At 42.9% G+C, this 17,797-nt stretch overlaps 1 protein-coding gene across 8 annotated transcripts in view; it reads right to left on the reverse strand.

The window, feature by feature from the left end:
* GDPD2 (glycerophosphodiester phosphodiesterase domain containing 2) overlaps positions 1-17,797 on the reverse strand; it is a 70,557-nt gene that overhangs the window by 14,707 nt on the left and 38,053 nt on the right. For all 8 annotated transcript variants that reach the window (XR_004539561.1, XR_004539560.1, XM_033945661.1 and 5 more), the window contains exons 10-12: positions 13,463-13,613; positions 12,047-12,268; positions 8,634-8,782 (exon numbers count right to left, since the gene is read on the reverse strand). Coding sequence is in view for 6 of the 8 variants with exons in the window: in XM_033945661.1 (XP_033801552.1) it covers positions 8,634-8,782; positions 12,047-12,268; positions 13,463-13,613 (522 nt within the window). In the remaining 2 variants the exon portion in view is untranslated. The remainder of the gene's footprint in view (positions 1-8,633; positions 8,783-12,046; positions 12,269-13,462; positions 13,614-17,797) is intronic.

Below are 17,797 nucleotides of genomic sequence, written 5' to 3' on the forward strand. Positions count from 1 at the left end.
CATACAGCACCACTCTTTGGCACCTCCATCACTCCAATCACTCCATTTTGCTATCTTGGTGTGATTTTAGATTCCCAGTTATCTTTTATGCCCCAGGTTTCCACCATCTGCAAATAGTTTCTTTGTTTTGAGGCTACTTTGCTCAATTAGGGCCTACTTCAACAGGATTCTCTTCATTCATTAATCATCTCACTTTTGACATCAAGATTAGACAACTGCAACTTTGTTTATTTAGGATTGCCCAATTATGCTTTACAAAATTCATCTATATATTTAAGGACATCTGCAACAATATCACTTCTTGTCTCTGGAATCTTGCATTATCTTCAAACTTATCCTTCTAATGTTCAAGGCTTTCCATTGTGGTTTCCGTATTCTCCAGGACAAACTCTTAGATCTCTTAATGATCATCAGCTCTTTTTACCTGCTTCCCCCTGTTGCCCAACTAGAACAAATGGTTAAGGGGCTGGAGGAGTTGCCGTACAGCGAGAAATTAGAGAAACTGAAAAGAGAAGACTGAGAGGGAACATGATCGAAACATTCAAGATACTGAAGGGAATAGACTTAGAAGATAAGACAGGTTGTTCACCCTCTCCAAGATAGAGAGAATAAGAACATAAGAAGTTGCCTCCGCTGGGTCAGAGCAGAGGTCCATCACGCCCAGCAGCCTGCACCCGCGGCGGCCCATCAGGTCTATGAGCTGTCAGGTGTTCCTTGATTTAGCCCTATAATCCCCCTTTTTCTTCTATCTATGCTCTTTCTAACCTATTTCTACTTTTATCTGTACCCCTCAATCCCCCTATCCTTCAGGAATTTATCCAATCCTTCTTTGAATCCCCGTTGCGTACTCTGCCCTATCACAAGCTCCGGGGAGCGCGTTCCATGTGTCCACCACCCTCTGAGAGAAGAATAACTTCCTGGCATTGGTTCTAAATTTATCTCCTTTCAGTTTCTCCGAGTGCCCCCTTGTACTTGTGGTTCCCCATAGCCTGAAGAATCTGTCTCTGTCTATCTTCTCTATGCCTTTCATGATTTTGAAAGTTTCTATCATGTCTCCTTTAAGTCTTCGCTTTTCCAGGGAGAAGAGCTCCAGCCTTTCCAACCTAACAGCATATGAAAAGTTTTCCATACCTCTTATCATCTTTGTCGCTCTTCTCTGGACCCTCTCAAGTATCGCCATGTCCTTCTTGAGGTACGGTGACCAATACTCCAGATGCGGGAGCACCATCGCATGATACAGCGGCATGATGACTTCCTTTGTCCTGGTCGTGATACCCTTCTTAATGATACCCAACATTCTGTTTGCTTTCTTTGAGGGTGTTGCACACTGTGCCGATGGTTTCATTGTTGTATCCACCAGCACACCCAAGTCCTTCTCAAGGTTGCTTTCCCCTAGCAATGATCCCCCCACTGTGTAGCTGAACATCAGGTTCTTTTTCCCTATATGCATGACCTTGCATTTCTCTATATTAAAGTGCATCTGCCACTTTTTTGCCCATTCTTCCAGTTTGTTTAGGTCCCTTTGTAGGTCTTCGCATTCTTACGCAGTTCTAACCCTGCTGCAGAGTTTGGTGTCATCCGCAAATTTAATAACTTCATACTTCGTCCCCGTTTCCAGGTCGTTTATAAATATATTGAACAGCAGCGGTCCCAGCACCGACCCTTGCAGAACACCGCTCGTGACCTACTGCCAGTCCGAGAATTGGCCTTTTACTCCAACCCTTTGCTTTCTTTCTGCCAACCAGTGTTTAATCCACTCTCTAAAGTTAAAAGGGGATAGATTCCGTAGAAACATAAGGAAGTTCTTCTTCACCCAGAGAGTGGTGGAAAACTGGAACGCTCTTCCGGAGGCTGATATAGGGGAAAACACTATCCAGGGATTCAACACAAGGTTGGATAAGTTCTTGCTGAACCAGAACATACGCAGGTAAGGCTAGTCTCAGTTAGGGCACTGTTTTTTGACCGGAGGGCTGGCGCATGAGCAGACTGCTGGGCATGATGGACCACTGGTCTGACCCAGCAGTGGCAATTCTTATGTTCTTATGTTTTATACACGTCCCAGTGCTTTTTTCATTATGGTAACCTGGAATTCTGTGCCTTTGCCTATTAGAGGAGAACTCTCATTAACATTGTTGAAGACCTGGCTCTTTTAAAGGGCATTTAATGTACATGACTGAATGGCTGAGGTTGTTATTATTATTTTAATTTCTTACATGCCACTTCTTTTTTGAAGTGACTTGCAAGTATTTCTCCTTATCTGTCCCAGTGGGCTCACAATCTAACTATGGTACCTGGGGCAACAGAGTGTTAAGTGACTTGCCTAGGGTCACAAGGAGCAGTGCAGGGATCAAACCCACAACCTCAGGGGTTCTAACCACTAGGTCACTCCTCCACTCCAGATTTTTAATGAAAAAACAGGATGAATGGCCCGATCCCATTCCACCCCGCAACACCAGCCTCACACAAATCTCATCTCTACAGTACAAAGAAATAAATAAAATACCTCCTTAAAACCAAAAGCATAAAGAAGAGGAGGAAGCTGTGAGGGAACAGGGAGGAGAGAGATGCAGGACATATCAGAAGAGAAAGGCTATGGGATTGCCAGAGAATGTTGTAAAAGCAGTCATCTTAGCAGGGTTTAAAAAAAGGTTTAGCTAATTTCCTAAAATAGAGATTCACTACTTAATCCTAGGATATACAGCATAAAATCTGTTTTAGCAGGAGACTGTTCCACGCCTCTACCACCCTTTCTATTAAAAAAAAGTATTTCTTTAGATTGCTCCTGAGCCTATCATCTCTCAACTTCATCCTATGACCTCTCATTCCAGAGTTTCCTTTCAAATGAGAGACTCGACTCATGTGCACGTACGCCACGTAGGTATTTAAACATGTCTATCATATCTCCCCTCTCCCGCCTTTCCTCCAAAGTATACAGATTGAGATCTTTAAGTCTGTCCCCATACGCCTTATGATGAAGACCACACACCATTTTAGTAGCCTTCCTCTGGGCTGACTCCATCCTTTTTATATCTTTTTGAAAGTGTGTCCTCCAGAATTGTACACAATATTCTAAATGAGGTCTCAACGGAGTCTTATACAGGGGCATCAATACCTCCTTTTTCCTACTAGCCATACCACTCTTTATGCACCCTAGCATCCTTCTAGCTTTTGTCATTACCTTTTCAACCTGTTTGACCGCCTTAAGATAATCACATACAATCACACCCAAGTCCCGTTCTTCTATCATGTACAAAGGTTTTTCACACCCTAAACTGTACCGTTCCTTCGGGGTTTTGCAACTCAAATGCATGACCTTGCATTTCTTAGCACTAAATTTTATCTGCCAAATTTCAGACCATTTGTCAAGCTTTGCTAGGTCTTTCTTCATGTTATTCAAACCATCCAGGATATCTACTCTATTGCAGATTATGGTATCACACTGTCAAAGGCTTTGCTAAAATCTAAATACACCACATTAGCACACTCCGTCAATCCAATTCTCTGGTCACCCAGCCAAAGAAATTAATCAGATTTGTCTGACAAGACCTACCTCTAGTGAATCCATGTTGACTCCATTCCTGTAATCCACAGAATTCCAGAAACTTGACCATTCTCTGTTTAAAACTGTTTCCATTAATTTGCATATCACACAAGTCATATTTACCGGCCAGTAATTCTCTACTTCTTCCTTACTTCCACTTTTGTGGAGAGGGACCACATCCGTCATCCGGTACAACTCCTGACTCTAGAGACTCATTGGAAAGGTCAATCAGTGGAGTTACCAGAACTTCCTTAAGTTTCTTCAGCACCCTAGGATGTACACCATCCGTCCCCATTGTTTTGTCTATCTTTATTTTAGCTAGCTCCTCACAAACACAACCCTCTGAAAATCGATCAGGGTCTATTACTCCTCCATCCCTATTCACGTTTGTCTTCTTGGATCCCGCTCCCGGTGCTTCAGACATGAACACAGAACAGAAATATCTGTTAAGCAATTCGGCCTTTTCTTTATCAGCTTCTACATATTCCTCCTCTTCACTTTTGAGTCTCACAAAGCCACTTTTGCACTTCTTCCTATCACTAATATGTCAAAAAAATGTCTTGTCTCTCCATTGTACCATGTCAGCTATTTTTTCTTCCATTTGCATCTTTGCTTTCCTGACTACATGACCAGCCTCTCTTAACTTTTCTAGATATTTTTGCCTGTCTTCCTCTTCTGCGATCTTTTGTAGTTTATGAAAGCTAACCTCTTATTCCTTATCTTTTCAGCTACTACTTTGAAAACCAAAGCGGCCTTCTTTTCCTCTTACTTGAACTTACTTTCCACACATAAAGATCTGTCATCCTTGCAATAACTCCTTTCAGTTTTGTCCACTGCATTTCTTTTTTTTTAAATATATTTATTGAATTGTATTTCAACTCCTTCCAGACATTCCTATCCAGACAACAATTCCTTGACATAAACCCCCATCCAAAGTTAGTTTTTTTTTAAAGTTTAGAACCTTTACTTTTCAACGAGTCCTCTTTATATCCATCTTAATATTAAACCATATCATGCAGTAATCACTGGATGCTAGATGATCACCCACTGTAACATCAGAAACACTTTCCCTGTTTGTAAGCACTAAGTTCAGTATGACGCCATTCCACGTGGAATCCATTACCAACTGCTGAACAGTTCTCCTTGTAAAGAATCCAGGATAACATAAACATAACATAAAAATCAACTTCTAGACCACATAATCTTGCAGATCTATGTGGTTTACAAAAGATTACATCAACTTACAACCGAGCAATCATCACAGAGTTTAATTATCCAAAAATCTAGAGACTAAGTAAGTTTTCAAACGCTTTCTAAATTCCAGAATTGAGAAATAATAATAATAATAATAGCTGTATTTATATCCCGTCATACCTTTCAGTTCAAGACGGTGTACAATAAGAGGTGTCGATAACAGCGAGTTAACGTCGGTTGAATTGGGAAGGTGGATGGTTATGTGGTTGGTCAGCATAGAAGGTGGGAGGGGGAACGAGTATGGTGTTGAATCATTTTGGAGGTTCAGACCAATTTGTCGAATAAGTGTGCTTGTATGGATTTTCTGAATGTGTGGTATGTTAGTGAGTTCAGGATTAGGTCACATAGGGTGTTGTTCCATATCCTTCAGAGAGGGTGGGAGCCACAAGGCCCCGCAGCAGCCCAGCATAGATCAGCGGCAGGCTCTTTCAGCACGCGTATGGTTCTGTGGGTTGGTGCGTGCTGGATTCCAATAGAGGTAAGGGTTTGGGGGTGGGCTGTGGGGAAAGAGAAGCCAGTTCCCGAGGTGGGGTGACACGCTCGCATACCGAGTCAACGTGACTTAAAGTTTGCTCAAGTGTTTTGCTTGTCTTGCAAAACTCTTCCAAACCGTGTTACTCGCAAACCGAGGTTTGACTGTATTCTGAATGTCTGCTATTAAATCTCTGTCCGTGAAGGAGACCTGCATATCACACCAATTTAAATATATTTGCCATTCCCTCTTTCCATATTGATCCACTCTGCCTCTTCCTTGCTCTGCAGATCCTGCAATTGTATGGCTTTAATATGATCTTTAACATATAACACTGCTCCCCCCTCCTTTTCTTCTTTCCTGAACAGATTATAGCCCTGTATAACTACATCCCAGTCATGGGTCTCCGTGAACCACGTCTTCGTGATCGCCACTATATCCAACGTATCTTCTTCCATCACAGCTTCTAGATCCAGAATCTTGTTTCCCATACTTCGAGAATTAGTATATACCGCTTTACAGACATTGCCCCCGTTTCCCATCTGTGTAGAGGTATGCAGTGATTTACTTACCTGAAGGCTTATACTCACCTGAGCCTTTGATCACCCTGGCCTATCGCTTCTAGTTTAAAGCCCTCTTCAGTAGATAGCCAGCCTGCTGTCGAAGACACTTCTTCCCTTCTTTGATAGATGTACACCATCCCTGCTCAGCTGCCCTTGGAAAATCATCCAATGGTCCAAGAAGCCAAAATGCGCTCAATGACATCGTTCACGTAGCCACGCATTCATCTCCAGGATGCAAGCTTCTCTGCCCTGGCCTTTACCCTTGACAGGGAGGATAGACGAGAATACCACCTGTGCACCTGACTGCTTCACCTTCTCTCCCAGAGCCACAAAGTGATTTTTGATATGTTTTCAGGGTTACCTGGCAGTATCATTAGTGCCAACATGGAGGAGCAGATGGACGCTTCCTTACTCCTCAGAAGGAATTTGCAAACTACCACTACCTTACACCACCTAATGGTCATGGATCCAGCAATTTTATGGTTTTCAAGTTTTGGTCCTTCCTCTCCCTGGGATGCTCTCATCTCCTCCACTTCCAGGGCAGCATGCCAGTTCTTCAGTTCAAGGGTGGGTAGAGTCAGAGTACCAATCTTGCAGGGTTCCGTAATCTCAGTCCAGCTGTCTTCCCTCAGCACAGCATCTTTTTCCCCACTGCTGGAAATCTTTGACGCCTCGTGAACCATTTCATCGATGTACCTCTCATTCTCATGGATGCCACCTACTCTCAGTTCCTTTATTTCCTTCATGAGGGATTCAAGCAGAAGGCAGCTTGCACATAGAACCACTCCTTCTGCATGGGTAACATTTTCTGTCTGCACAGAGACAGAAACTGTAACCTGAGCAGTAGCTTTGGTGACACGATGTTTCCCAGCCATACTGTGGTTGTAGAAGTACTTACACCTGGAAGAAAAAAGAAAGAGCAGAAAAATCCTGTCTGAGCTATGCCCTGTTCCTGGTTGGGGTGGGCGGGAGTGAATTAATACCAAACAGAGACGTTCCTCAACAGCTATATGTGCCTAATCTGATTTTATACCCCGAAATGCAACCTAAAATATCTTTAATGCTGAGCCTCTACAGCCACTCTCTTAGAACCAGGCTTACTGAGTGTTAGGCACTAGGCCAGCATTCCTCCCCTCAAGGATCACCTGTGATCTCTAAGAAAGTCTTCATAAGAACATAAGAGCTGCCATCTTGTGTCCTCTTGCAATTTAACAACTTTGTGTCATCAGCAAATTTAATTCTCTCACTAGTTATTCCCATTGATAAGTTAAAAAGCAACCGTCCCAGCACAGACCCTTCTCCATTGAGAATACTGACAATTTTACCTTACTGTCTGTTTCTATCTTTTAACCAGTTCTTAATCCATAACAGGATATTTCCTCCTATCCCATGACTTTCTAATTTTCTCAGGAGTTTTTTTTATGAGGTATTTTGTCAAATACTTTTTGCAAATCCATATACACAATATTGAACGGCTCACCTTCATCCATATGTTTATTCACCCCTTTGAAAAATTGTAGTAGATTGGCAAGGCACAATTACTCTTGGCTAAATCCATGTTGGCTTTGTCTCATTAATCCATGCTTATGTATATGCTCTGTAATTTTGTTCTTTATAATAGTCTCTACCGTTTTGCATGGCACTGATGTCAGATTCAGTGGTCTATAATTTCCCTGATCACCTCTCAAACCCTTTTAAAAAGTGGCATTACATTGGCTATCCTCTAGTCCTCCAGTGCTATGCTAGATTTTAAAGATAAGTTATAGATTACTAACAATAGCTCTGCAAGTTCAATTTGTCAATTCTATCAATACTCTGGGTTGTATACCATCCAGTCCAGGTGATTTGTTACTCTTCAATTTGTTAAATTGCCCCATTACATTTTCCAGTGTTACAGAGATTTGTTTCAGGTTCTCTGGCTCATCAGCTTTGAATACCATTTCTGGCTCCTTACACAATTACTTCCTATCTATACAAGGAACTCCTATTCATATCAGCATTTTCACATATAAATTATATATAGCAGCCAAATGTACTGTAGAACATGTTCATATACCCTCATTTTTCCCTAAACCAAGCCCCTTTTTAAACCTATAGCCTGAGTTATAGATACATCCACCATGGCTAAACCTAATCTCAATGAACATGGAAATGTCGGGTGTTTTTTTAACAGCTTTACTAATTTTGATGATTGTAGAGAATATTACAAAGTTTGGTTAGGGTCTGGGGTTTGAATTAAGTATTTATGTTAAATGGCGTAGCAGTGGACAAGGTAAAGTCTTTGCTCTAATGAATTTTGGGCATGCTTAGGAAACCTGTGGACAGTAACAGTAAAAGGGATGAGAGGTCAGGAGGGGAAGCAGCAAAATCTCCAGATGGGCAGACTGGATTTACCAATTTGGTCTTTATTTGCTATGATCAAACACTTGCCCACTTTCCAAGCTTTCTTAGATCACTTCCCAGTCTGGCTAATCCCCCAACTTTGTTGAGGCCTTGGCATCATACACAAAGAAGCAAACTTTTCCTTCTGAGGCTCCATACTATCACAGAGATATTAAATGGAACCAGGACCTATCTTGAGGCACTGCGTTAAGCTCCTGACTTTCCTCAGAGTGAAATTCATTTATCATTCCCTTTGCTGTGTGTCAGCTCCACAAAGTCATCCAGGTCTGGGTTTGTTCTATTGCATCTCTGGACCTTTTTTTCCTAGAAAAAAAATAAACTACAGACTTGGAACGTCAGGGTGGATGTGTTTTAGGTTCTAGCCCTGATTCCTTCTAGTCCCAATTGCTTGTGCTCTTACCGGATCTCTTCAATACTCATGTTTTTATAGGACAAATTAACTCTCTTCAGAGGCTCCGTGTCATTCTGTCTTTTGCATCCATAAATCTGCTGAAATCCTGGAGCCTGGCGCACAACATCCTCTCTGAATTCATCAGGTAACCAGAGAATCTGTAGAGAAAACAGTCAGTGTGACAACCACAGTCTCAAGTACGCTCACGTGCTACTTGTTCATTTTCCCTGACTTCATCTTAATATTGCCTTTTCCAGGCTTCTGGAATCATTCTTGTCCTCTCATAGGGTATATTCTATTCATCCGCCTGACATTGTCCACTTTCACTTTGTTAGTTTTTCAGAGAGCCATCAAGCTCCCAGTAACTGGCTGTCCTTCTGTCTCTCTTCACTGGACACTGAGAAAAAGTGTTTGTTTTGCTCTCACTCTATATCAGGGTTGTCCAACGTTGGTCCTCGAGGGCCGCGATCCAGTCAGGTTTTTAGGATTTCCCCAATGAATTTGCACGAGATCTATTTGCATGCACTGCTTCCATTGCATGCAAATAGATCTCATGCATATTCATTTGGGAAATCCTGAAAACCCGACCTGGCGAGGGCCGAGGTTGGACACCCCTGATATATGTTGTTGTATAGTTAGCATAGAAAGTTCAACTCTGAACTCACCTTCATAACATAACATAAAACTCACTTGTATACCGCAAATACCATTAAGTTCTATGTGGTTCACAAAGGCTAGTAATACAAATGAATAGACATCCGATTTCTAACTGCCAAAAAAATTCCCTAAAAAGATACGTCTTTAAGGCATGTCAAAATTGTTGATATGAATTTGAGAATATAAATATGTGAGTTAAATCCCTAGTCCATATAAATGATTTGTTTCTTAGTATGTAACATACAGTAATTTATTTACCAAACAATTGAATAAACAAAAGTTCATATAAGATGGAATATAATTTAGGGTAGCTCTATAGATCTCTCTGGATACTTTGGTTGCCTTTAGTGTATAAAGAAATGCATCTCACTCTCAGGAATGACTAACCGGGATTCAGAATAATACTGACGTCGATCGTCTCATTTCATTTCTTATAAACCACTTCTGAGTTATCAAAGCAGTGTGCATTCAAAGATACTAGGTTTGTACCTGAAGCAGTGGGATCTGAACTAGGCTTCTCCTCCCCTCTCTACAATCCATGCAAGAGAACCAGGGTAGTTCAACATTTCTGCTTTTTCCTCATCACCCTCCATGCATTCTTGTCTCCTTTCAGTGACTGTCTTTTCTTCTGCTCTTTTCACTCTTCTAGCATGCATTACCAGTGTCTTTGCTGTAATGTTCTCTTTCAGATCTTTTGCGCTTTTTGAATGCTAGTCTTGCTTCTTTTCAGTCACCTCTTTGAAAAGACAATACCGATCTCTTTCCTCACTCACTTGAGAAAGATATAGCGGTGCTAGAAAAGGTTCAAAGAGCGACCAAGATGATAAAGGGGATGGAACTCCTCTCGTATGAGGAAAGACTAAAATGGTTAGGGCTCTTAGAAAAGAGACGGCTGAGGGGAGATGTGATTGAAGTCTACAAAATCCTGAGTGGAGTAGAATGGGTACAAGTGGATCGATTTTTCACTCCGTCAAAAATGACAAAGACTAGGGGACACTCGATGAAGTTATAGGGAAATACTTTTAAAACCAATAGGAGGAAATATTTTTTCACTCGGAGAATAATTAAGCTCTGGAACACGTTGCCAGAGGATGTGGTAATAGCGGATAGCGTAGCTGGTTTTAAGAAAGATTTGGACAAGTTCCTGGAGGAAAAGTCCATAGTCTGTTATTGAGAAAGACAAGGGGGAAGTCACTGCTTGCCCTGGATCGGTAGCATGGAATGTTGCTACTCCTTGGGTTTTAGCCAGGTACTAGTGACCTGGATTGGCCACTGTGAGAATGGGCTACTGGGATTGATGGACCATTGGTCTGACCCAGTAAGGCTATTCTTACATGAAGACAGTGCGCTGCACAGGGCCTCTATTTCTCTTTTACTCCTCACTTACAGATCTCATACGGAAGCACCTGAAACTGTCCCTCCTGGGAGTTTATTCTGTCTCCAGCTCGCTTCAAAGGATCAGAAAGACCACTTTTCTCTGTGGCCTACTGAAAATGCATTAAAGCATTTTGCAATTATTTACCTGTCAGCAGCTGCTATTTATTTTTACAAATATTTTGGGGAGGGGGCGTAGGAATGGAAGTGCTCTCCAGAAGGCGCATTCATAATAGTACAGTGGTGCCTCACACAACAAACTTAATTGGTTCCAGGAGCAAGTTTGTTATGCGAAAAGTTCGTTATGTGAAGCGCGTTTTCCCATAACAATACATGTTAAAAAAAATAATTCGTTCTGTAGCATAAAATATGCTAAGATGACATAAAAAAAGATAAATTTTTTGTTATTATTTTTATTTAGATACATCTAAAAACATACATCTCCCTGTCCTTTTACTTCCACTATCTTCCTATCCCATCTCTATTCCCTTTTGTCCCTCTCCCCATGATCAATCATCTCACCACCTCTCTCTGCCCTCACCCTCAGGGTTCAAGATTGCTTCCACTCTTTTTCCTGTTGTTCTCTCTGCCTGTCACCCTATGATTTAGCATCCCTTCTGCCCTTGTCCAATATTTCCCCTTCTCTCCCTCCCTCTTATCCCCTGCTCCAACATACCGTATTTCGACTGCCCTTCCATCCCCAGGCCTGCCAACTTCCACTCATTTACTGCTTTCTCCCACCTCTGCCAAAGCCCGCCCCCCCCCCCCCCCGCAGTGATCGGCAACACCAGGCACCCCCCCTCAATCGGTGAAACAGGGCCCCCCCTCGATCGGCGAAACAGGGCCGGCGACTGCTTTCTCCCACTGCTGTTGAAGTCTGTAAACAACTTTAACACAAGCCACGGGGCTCTAACAGTGCGTATGCTGCCAACAGCTTCCTTCCTCCTTCCTCTCCCCTCATGATGTAACTTCCCATTTGGTTGATGGAGGAGGAGGAGGGTAGCCGGTAGCGTCACGCACACTGCGCGGAAGGATGCAGCTCGGGCGACTTCGTTGTGTGAAACGAAGTCCGTTGTACGAATCAAGACAAGAAGTTCGTTGTGCGCAGCGTTCGCTGTGCGAGGCGTTCGTTATGCGAGGCACCACTGTACATGCTAACAGGAAAACGTTGATTCAACACAGGAGCACTTAACCCCTCTTATATAGAAGATAAGTGTTCCTGCATTAATATTTTGCAGGTCTCACATGATAATTTAACCCCCAAAAAGCGGACTTATTTTAGGGATACGCTAGAAATGGGCTTAGTGCGTGGGGAAAGTCCCATATTAAAACCTATTAAACCCATTTTTTAGGGCCACTTAAAGAGCCCCATAGTGATGAGCACAACTCACCAGTTCTTGGCTGATGTTGGACTTGAGAATGGTCTCCAAAGTCACATTGACAAACGTTTCACTGTAGTTATGGCTTTTTGGAGGAGCTCGAAGGTCAAAGATGACAGACATGTTGCGAGTCCCAGCAGCTTCTAAGAGCTCTGACAGGGCAGGAATCTTCTGCTTGCCCACTTCTTCTTTATCTTTCCCGGAGAGGGTTCTTGCTGCAGGGAATGGCTGCTTCTGATAACGAGAACAGAGTGAGAATACTAACCTTCCCTGCTTCAATCAGACACGAGCAGAATCTATCTGTGCTCACCCAAAACACACATTCATAGGATCCATCATCATTCCATACACACATCAAAATCCATCACCCCACCCCATTTTCAGTACAGACCATCAACATGTATCTGGTCGGTTTACATTGCTAAAAATTTAAGTAATAAAAGTAAAATTTAAATGTGGTGGAATGAGGATAAGACTATGGCAAAGACATTGACAATAATAGATACGAGATGTGCTAGGGGGGGGGGAGATTTTAAATTACATTAAAAAATATCCTCCCATTCACATATCAGAATCCATCTCTCACTACCACCCCATCCCCAGTGCCTTCCCATATACCCATCAAAACCCAGCACTTTGGGCCAACCACTGGCTCAGCTGGTGAATGCTATGCACTGCCTTGCAGGTGCTTCTGAAATTGGTTCTTGATAAGTTTACAGGATCTGTCAGAGGAGGTGCCAGCAGAGGCATTTCCCAGACAGAAAAAAGGGGCCGTCACTTGGAAAAATATGCTATATTGAACATGAAATTAATTTGGCTACTGGATTTTTCCTCAACTATAAAAAAAGTTTGTATACTTCTACAGCTAAAATCTGTTTCAACTGCTTTTGTATCTGTCTTTCTTCTTGAGTTCTAGGACTGGGGCCTCCTAATTTGTACCGGTCCAGCCTCCTACTTGGGAGGACATCATGACTGTTGTTGAAGGGTGACCCCTACTGGCCATGGTTCAGGTTCTGTGATTGCCAAGCTCCAGAAGGAGTCTTGCTGTATAGCCCCTGGTCCAGAACCATTATTAGAACAAAAAATCTGGGTGTATTGAGGGAGGGCAAAATATAAACAGCAGAAGATTCCCAGACAGTTGTGAACAAAGCCTTGTGGCACCAGATGCCAGCCTGCTTCTAACTGGAATTCAAAAAGGATCAATTCAAAACCACAATCCATCATCAGAATCCACCCAGCAACATATGTAGACCAGCCCAAACTGTAGAATCTATCAGCACCAAGTCCGTTCATCAGAACTCATCAACCACTAACACCAGGATACTTCTATATTTGCCCTTTCAGGGCAGTATCCTCTTCTTTTATTGACATCTGACCCATCTCTTTCAGGCCTTATCCAGTGGTTAATACAGGGGTCATGATCTTTACCTGCAAAAACCAGGTGCCAGCATCAAGCTGTTGGAGCTCTGCCCAGGTGAACGAGCTGCTGTCCTCTTGCTCTCGGTCAGGAAAGACTGTGGCCACATTAGTGGTCCGGTACAAAGTCTCATCATGCATAAGAAAAGGAAATCCATCCGAGCTAGAGGAAAAAGAACCTGATCAGGGCAGCAAGATTCTTTTTCCAGATCTCCAGCTGGTCAAACTTCACATATCAAGAAATGTTCTTCTGATAAACACGTGTATTAAGCTACTTACAGGTCAGGATTCAGCTGGCAGTGGTCAGCATTTCTTGAAACACAGATCACCACTGGCTACTGGCTACATTAAACCCGGGGATCTGATGCTGGGCCCTATCTGGCAGCAGCACTGACTATCCAGGTCTTGACAATCTTTGGCCAGGGGCAAAATTTAATACCTAACTAGGCAGAATATCACTAATGCCCCCTCTCCTCAATCTGCCCCTGGCAGTCAGAGACAGTATTTCAGAGCACTGTCTGTTTAAATACAGCTGAATATTGGCTCCCGGGCCCCCCAGCATGATTTAACCGGGCAGGAAAGGCTTTAACAACCCCTTGGGTTTTATATCACCTATTTATCTGTTCAGTAGCTATGATGTTTTAATCATTCCCATAGTAACTAAAACTCCCTTATCTTGTATTTGTCTGCTTTGAATAGATTGTAAATTCTGTGGAGCATTGACTGTCTCTTATGTATTTATGTATAATGCTAGCCCTGCAGAGCTGATAAATAATAGTAAGACTTAATGGGGATTGAGAGGAGTGGTGTACCAAGGGGGGGGCCGCCCCGGGTGTACGCCCCAAGGGGGTGCACAGCTGGCCACCCTCCAGTGATCTCCCTAGGCCCTACCTAGGTTGGCAAACTGCGGCTCGTCTACAGCAGGTGTGCCCAACCTGCTTCCCTTCCCTTCTCACCGCCATCGGGAACAGGCCGACACCGAGTTCTCCCTGCTTCTCTTCCCCGCGGGGCCGACCAACTCTCGCCACCCAAAGTCAATTCTGACGTCGGAAAGGACGTTTTGTTCCTGATGGTGGCAGTGGCAGCCTTTCTCCAGCGGCGGAGGCAGCAGCATGTTTCCCAATGGCGGTGGCATGGGGGAGGGCTGGGAGAAAGAAAGAAAGAAAGGGGGAGTCAGGGAGCCAGAAAGAAAGAAAGAAAGGGGGCAGGGTGAAACAAAGAAAGAAAGAAAAAAATGGGGCATGGAGAGAGAGAGAAAGACAGACATACAGAAAGAAAGGGGGCATGGAGAGAGAAAGAAAGAAGGGGGCAGGGTGAAAGAAATAAATAAATGGGGCACGGAGAGAAAGACAGACATACAGAAAGAAAGGGGGCATGGATATCCACAATCAGATCCTTATCAATTTGCTGCGATTGAGTCGGAGGTCTGTAGACTACACCCATGTAGATAGAAGTTCCATCTTCTCTTTTCAGAGCGATCCATATCACTTCTTCCTCTCCCCAGGTCCCTTGCATTTCAGTCACTTGGATATTGATCTTTACATAGAGAGCTACTCCTCCACCTTTTTGACCATCTCTGTCCTTCCTAAAAAGATTATATCCTGGTATGTTTGCATCCCATCCATGTGATTCACTGAACCATGTGATAGCGACAATATCTAGATCTGCCTCTAACATCAGGGCTTGCAGATCATGAACTTTGTTGCTTAGACTGCGAGCATTTGTGGTCATCACTTTCCAGCTATTTTTCAGCGATAATCTCCTTTTTCGTATGGATTTTTGTTTCGTTTCACTTTCCATTGCAATACTGTATTTTCAAATTAAAAAAGTGGAGGGAAAATCAATTTAGAGCCCAATTTAAAAAAACCAGGTACTTATGACTTGGATTGGCCTCCGTGAAGATGGGCTACTGGGCTAGATGGACCATTGGTCTGACCCAGGAAGGCTGCTATTATGTTCTTATATGGGTGGGTGGGGTTAGGCTGGGGTCAGCCAGGTGGAGGAATGCAGCGAGTCTTATTCTGTATTATCCAACTTTTCAGTTATCTGATAACCTCACAATCGGTGGCGTACCTAGCATATGTGACACCCGGGGCCCATCATTTTTTGACACCCCCCCCATCTATATGAAAAATATGATTTTTAGTAGCAATCCACAAATCGCACAAGAGTGTACCTAGGAAAAGGCAGCATCTTAAACACTGCAGTGAGCACTAGAACACCAACACATACATTGTAAAACTAAACAAGCCAGATCCTGCACAGTCAATTAATCCTTTACAGTCGATGCTATCAGAAAGCCATGCCCCTTTCATACACACAGACAGATACACCCTTGCCCAATATGGAATAATCACAAACTAAAAATAGAAATATGTAGACAAAAGTTAAACTGAACTGCCAAGAAACCAGACTCTGCATACAATGCAACACTACAACACCACAAAAACAGTAATACATGTCCTCTAATACTGTGCAAAATATAAAGACAGTAGATGTAAATTTGAAAAAACTGATACATAACAATCACCACTTTACAAATTAACAAATAAAAATAAAACAAATAATGAGAAATAAGAAAGTACCATTTTATTGGACTAATCCATTTTTCAATTAGCTTTTAGAGGCCAAATCTTTCTTCAAAACGGTACAGTATTCTGCTCTTATGGTATCCTGTCCTGACCTGAGGAAAGGGGTTTAGTCCAAAATATTGCCTTATTTCCATTTCCTATTTATAAACTTTTATCAATACAGTTACAAAATTACTTGATTCTAAGTAAAGCAACAAAAAAATCTTTCTACCTTTTGTTGTTTCTGCTTTAATCATCTTCTCTTTGCTCTCTTCTTTCTATACAGCGTTTGTTTGCCCTCTCTCCCTTTCATGCAACATCAGCCCTCTCTTTGCCCCTTCCACCCAGCTTCTTCCCTCTCTCTCTATCCCTTCCATCTACTGCCCACACTCTCTCTCTTCCATATGGCATCTTCCCTCTTTCTATGTCTCTTCAATAAACTGTATATCCTGTTACCCTTCTCTCCTTTGCACATGATTCATTTCAGCTTCACCCCCTTTCCATTTTTCTGTATCCACCACCTCCCCTATGCTTTGGCATCTCTCTCTTTCTCTTCTCCTTTCCTTCCTTCCTTCCCACTCCACACCATGGTCTGGTATCTCTATCTCCTTCCCTTCCCTTCCCCCATGCCATAGCATCTCTTCCTCCCCCTCCATGGTCTGGTATCTCCTTTCCTTTTTTCCTTTCCCTCCCTCCCATGGACTTGGCATCTCTGGTTCCTCTCCCTTGTCTTCCTTCTCCCTCCTTCCCTCTCTCTCCCCAATTGGGTGCTGCAGCAGCAGCATTTCTCCCCCCCTTCCCTGTGCAAAGCAGTATTTCTCCCCCCTTGCCTGTGCAGCATTTCTCCTCCCCCCCTTGCCTGTGCAACATTTCTCCCCCCCCCTTGCCTGTGCAGCATTTCTACCCTCCCCCCTTCCCTGTGCAGCAACAACATTTCTCTTCCCTGCCCAGCATTTGCCAGTTCCCCTGCTCAAAGCCGCGAGCGTCTATACCTCACGCAATCCACGGCTGCATTGGAAGCCTTCTCTCTGACGTCATGAATATGTGGAAACTCAGAAGGTTTTACAGCCTAACCAGATGGATTTCTCTTCCCATCATAGCACATAGATAGCTCATATATTGGCTATGCTTCTAAACATTCAGTCAGAACTGGTCAATAAACAAACTGTCCTCCCGTTATCTCTAGACCCAACTGCAGCTTTAGATATGATAAATCATGAGCTGCTCTTATTTCGTCAGGCAGATATCGGGATAATGAGTTAAGTGCTCCCGTGGTTTTGCTCTTATCTCTCCAGCACTACATATCCTTTGTGGAGTCCCCCAGGGATTCCTCTTCCAACCCCTGCTCTTCAATATAAATATATAGGTCTTAATTGGCCTCTTTAATACAGTCTTTGCAGTTGATACTATATATTTATACTGATGATATCCAGATTCTAGGACCCTTAAAGTCTGTAGATGCCTCTTCATTGGCAGCAGTCAGAGATATATTGGCACAGGTCAAATAAATTGTTGATTAATGTTCGAAATACATGTCTTCTAGTATTTTGTAGGAGCCAACAACTTCCCAGGTCAGCCACATTATTATGGTCTCAGGGGTCATACTGAACTCTAATCTTTCCTTCAAAATATATGTGTCATCTATTGCCAAGACTTGTTTCTTTCGCTTACACCGAATTAGGTTTGTATGATCAGGCTGCATTACACATTATCATCAATGTATTTGTCATCATGCATATAGATTATAACAATGCACTCTTGAGGGGTGTAAGCCAGA

Source organism: Geotrypetes seraphini, chromosome 5 (assembly GCF_902459505.1).
Source record: "Geotrypetes seraphini chromosome 5, aGeoSer1.1, whole genome shotgun sequence".
NCBI classification, from domain to species: Eukaryota; Metazoa; Chordata; class Amphibia; order Gymnophiona; family Dermophiidae; genus Geotrypetes; species Geotrypetes seraphini.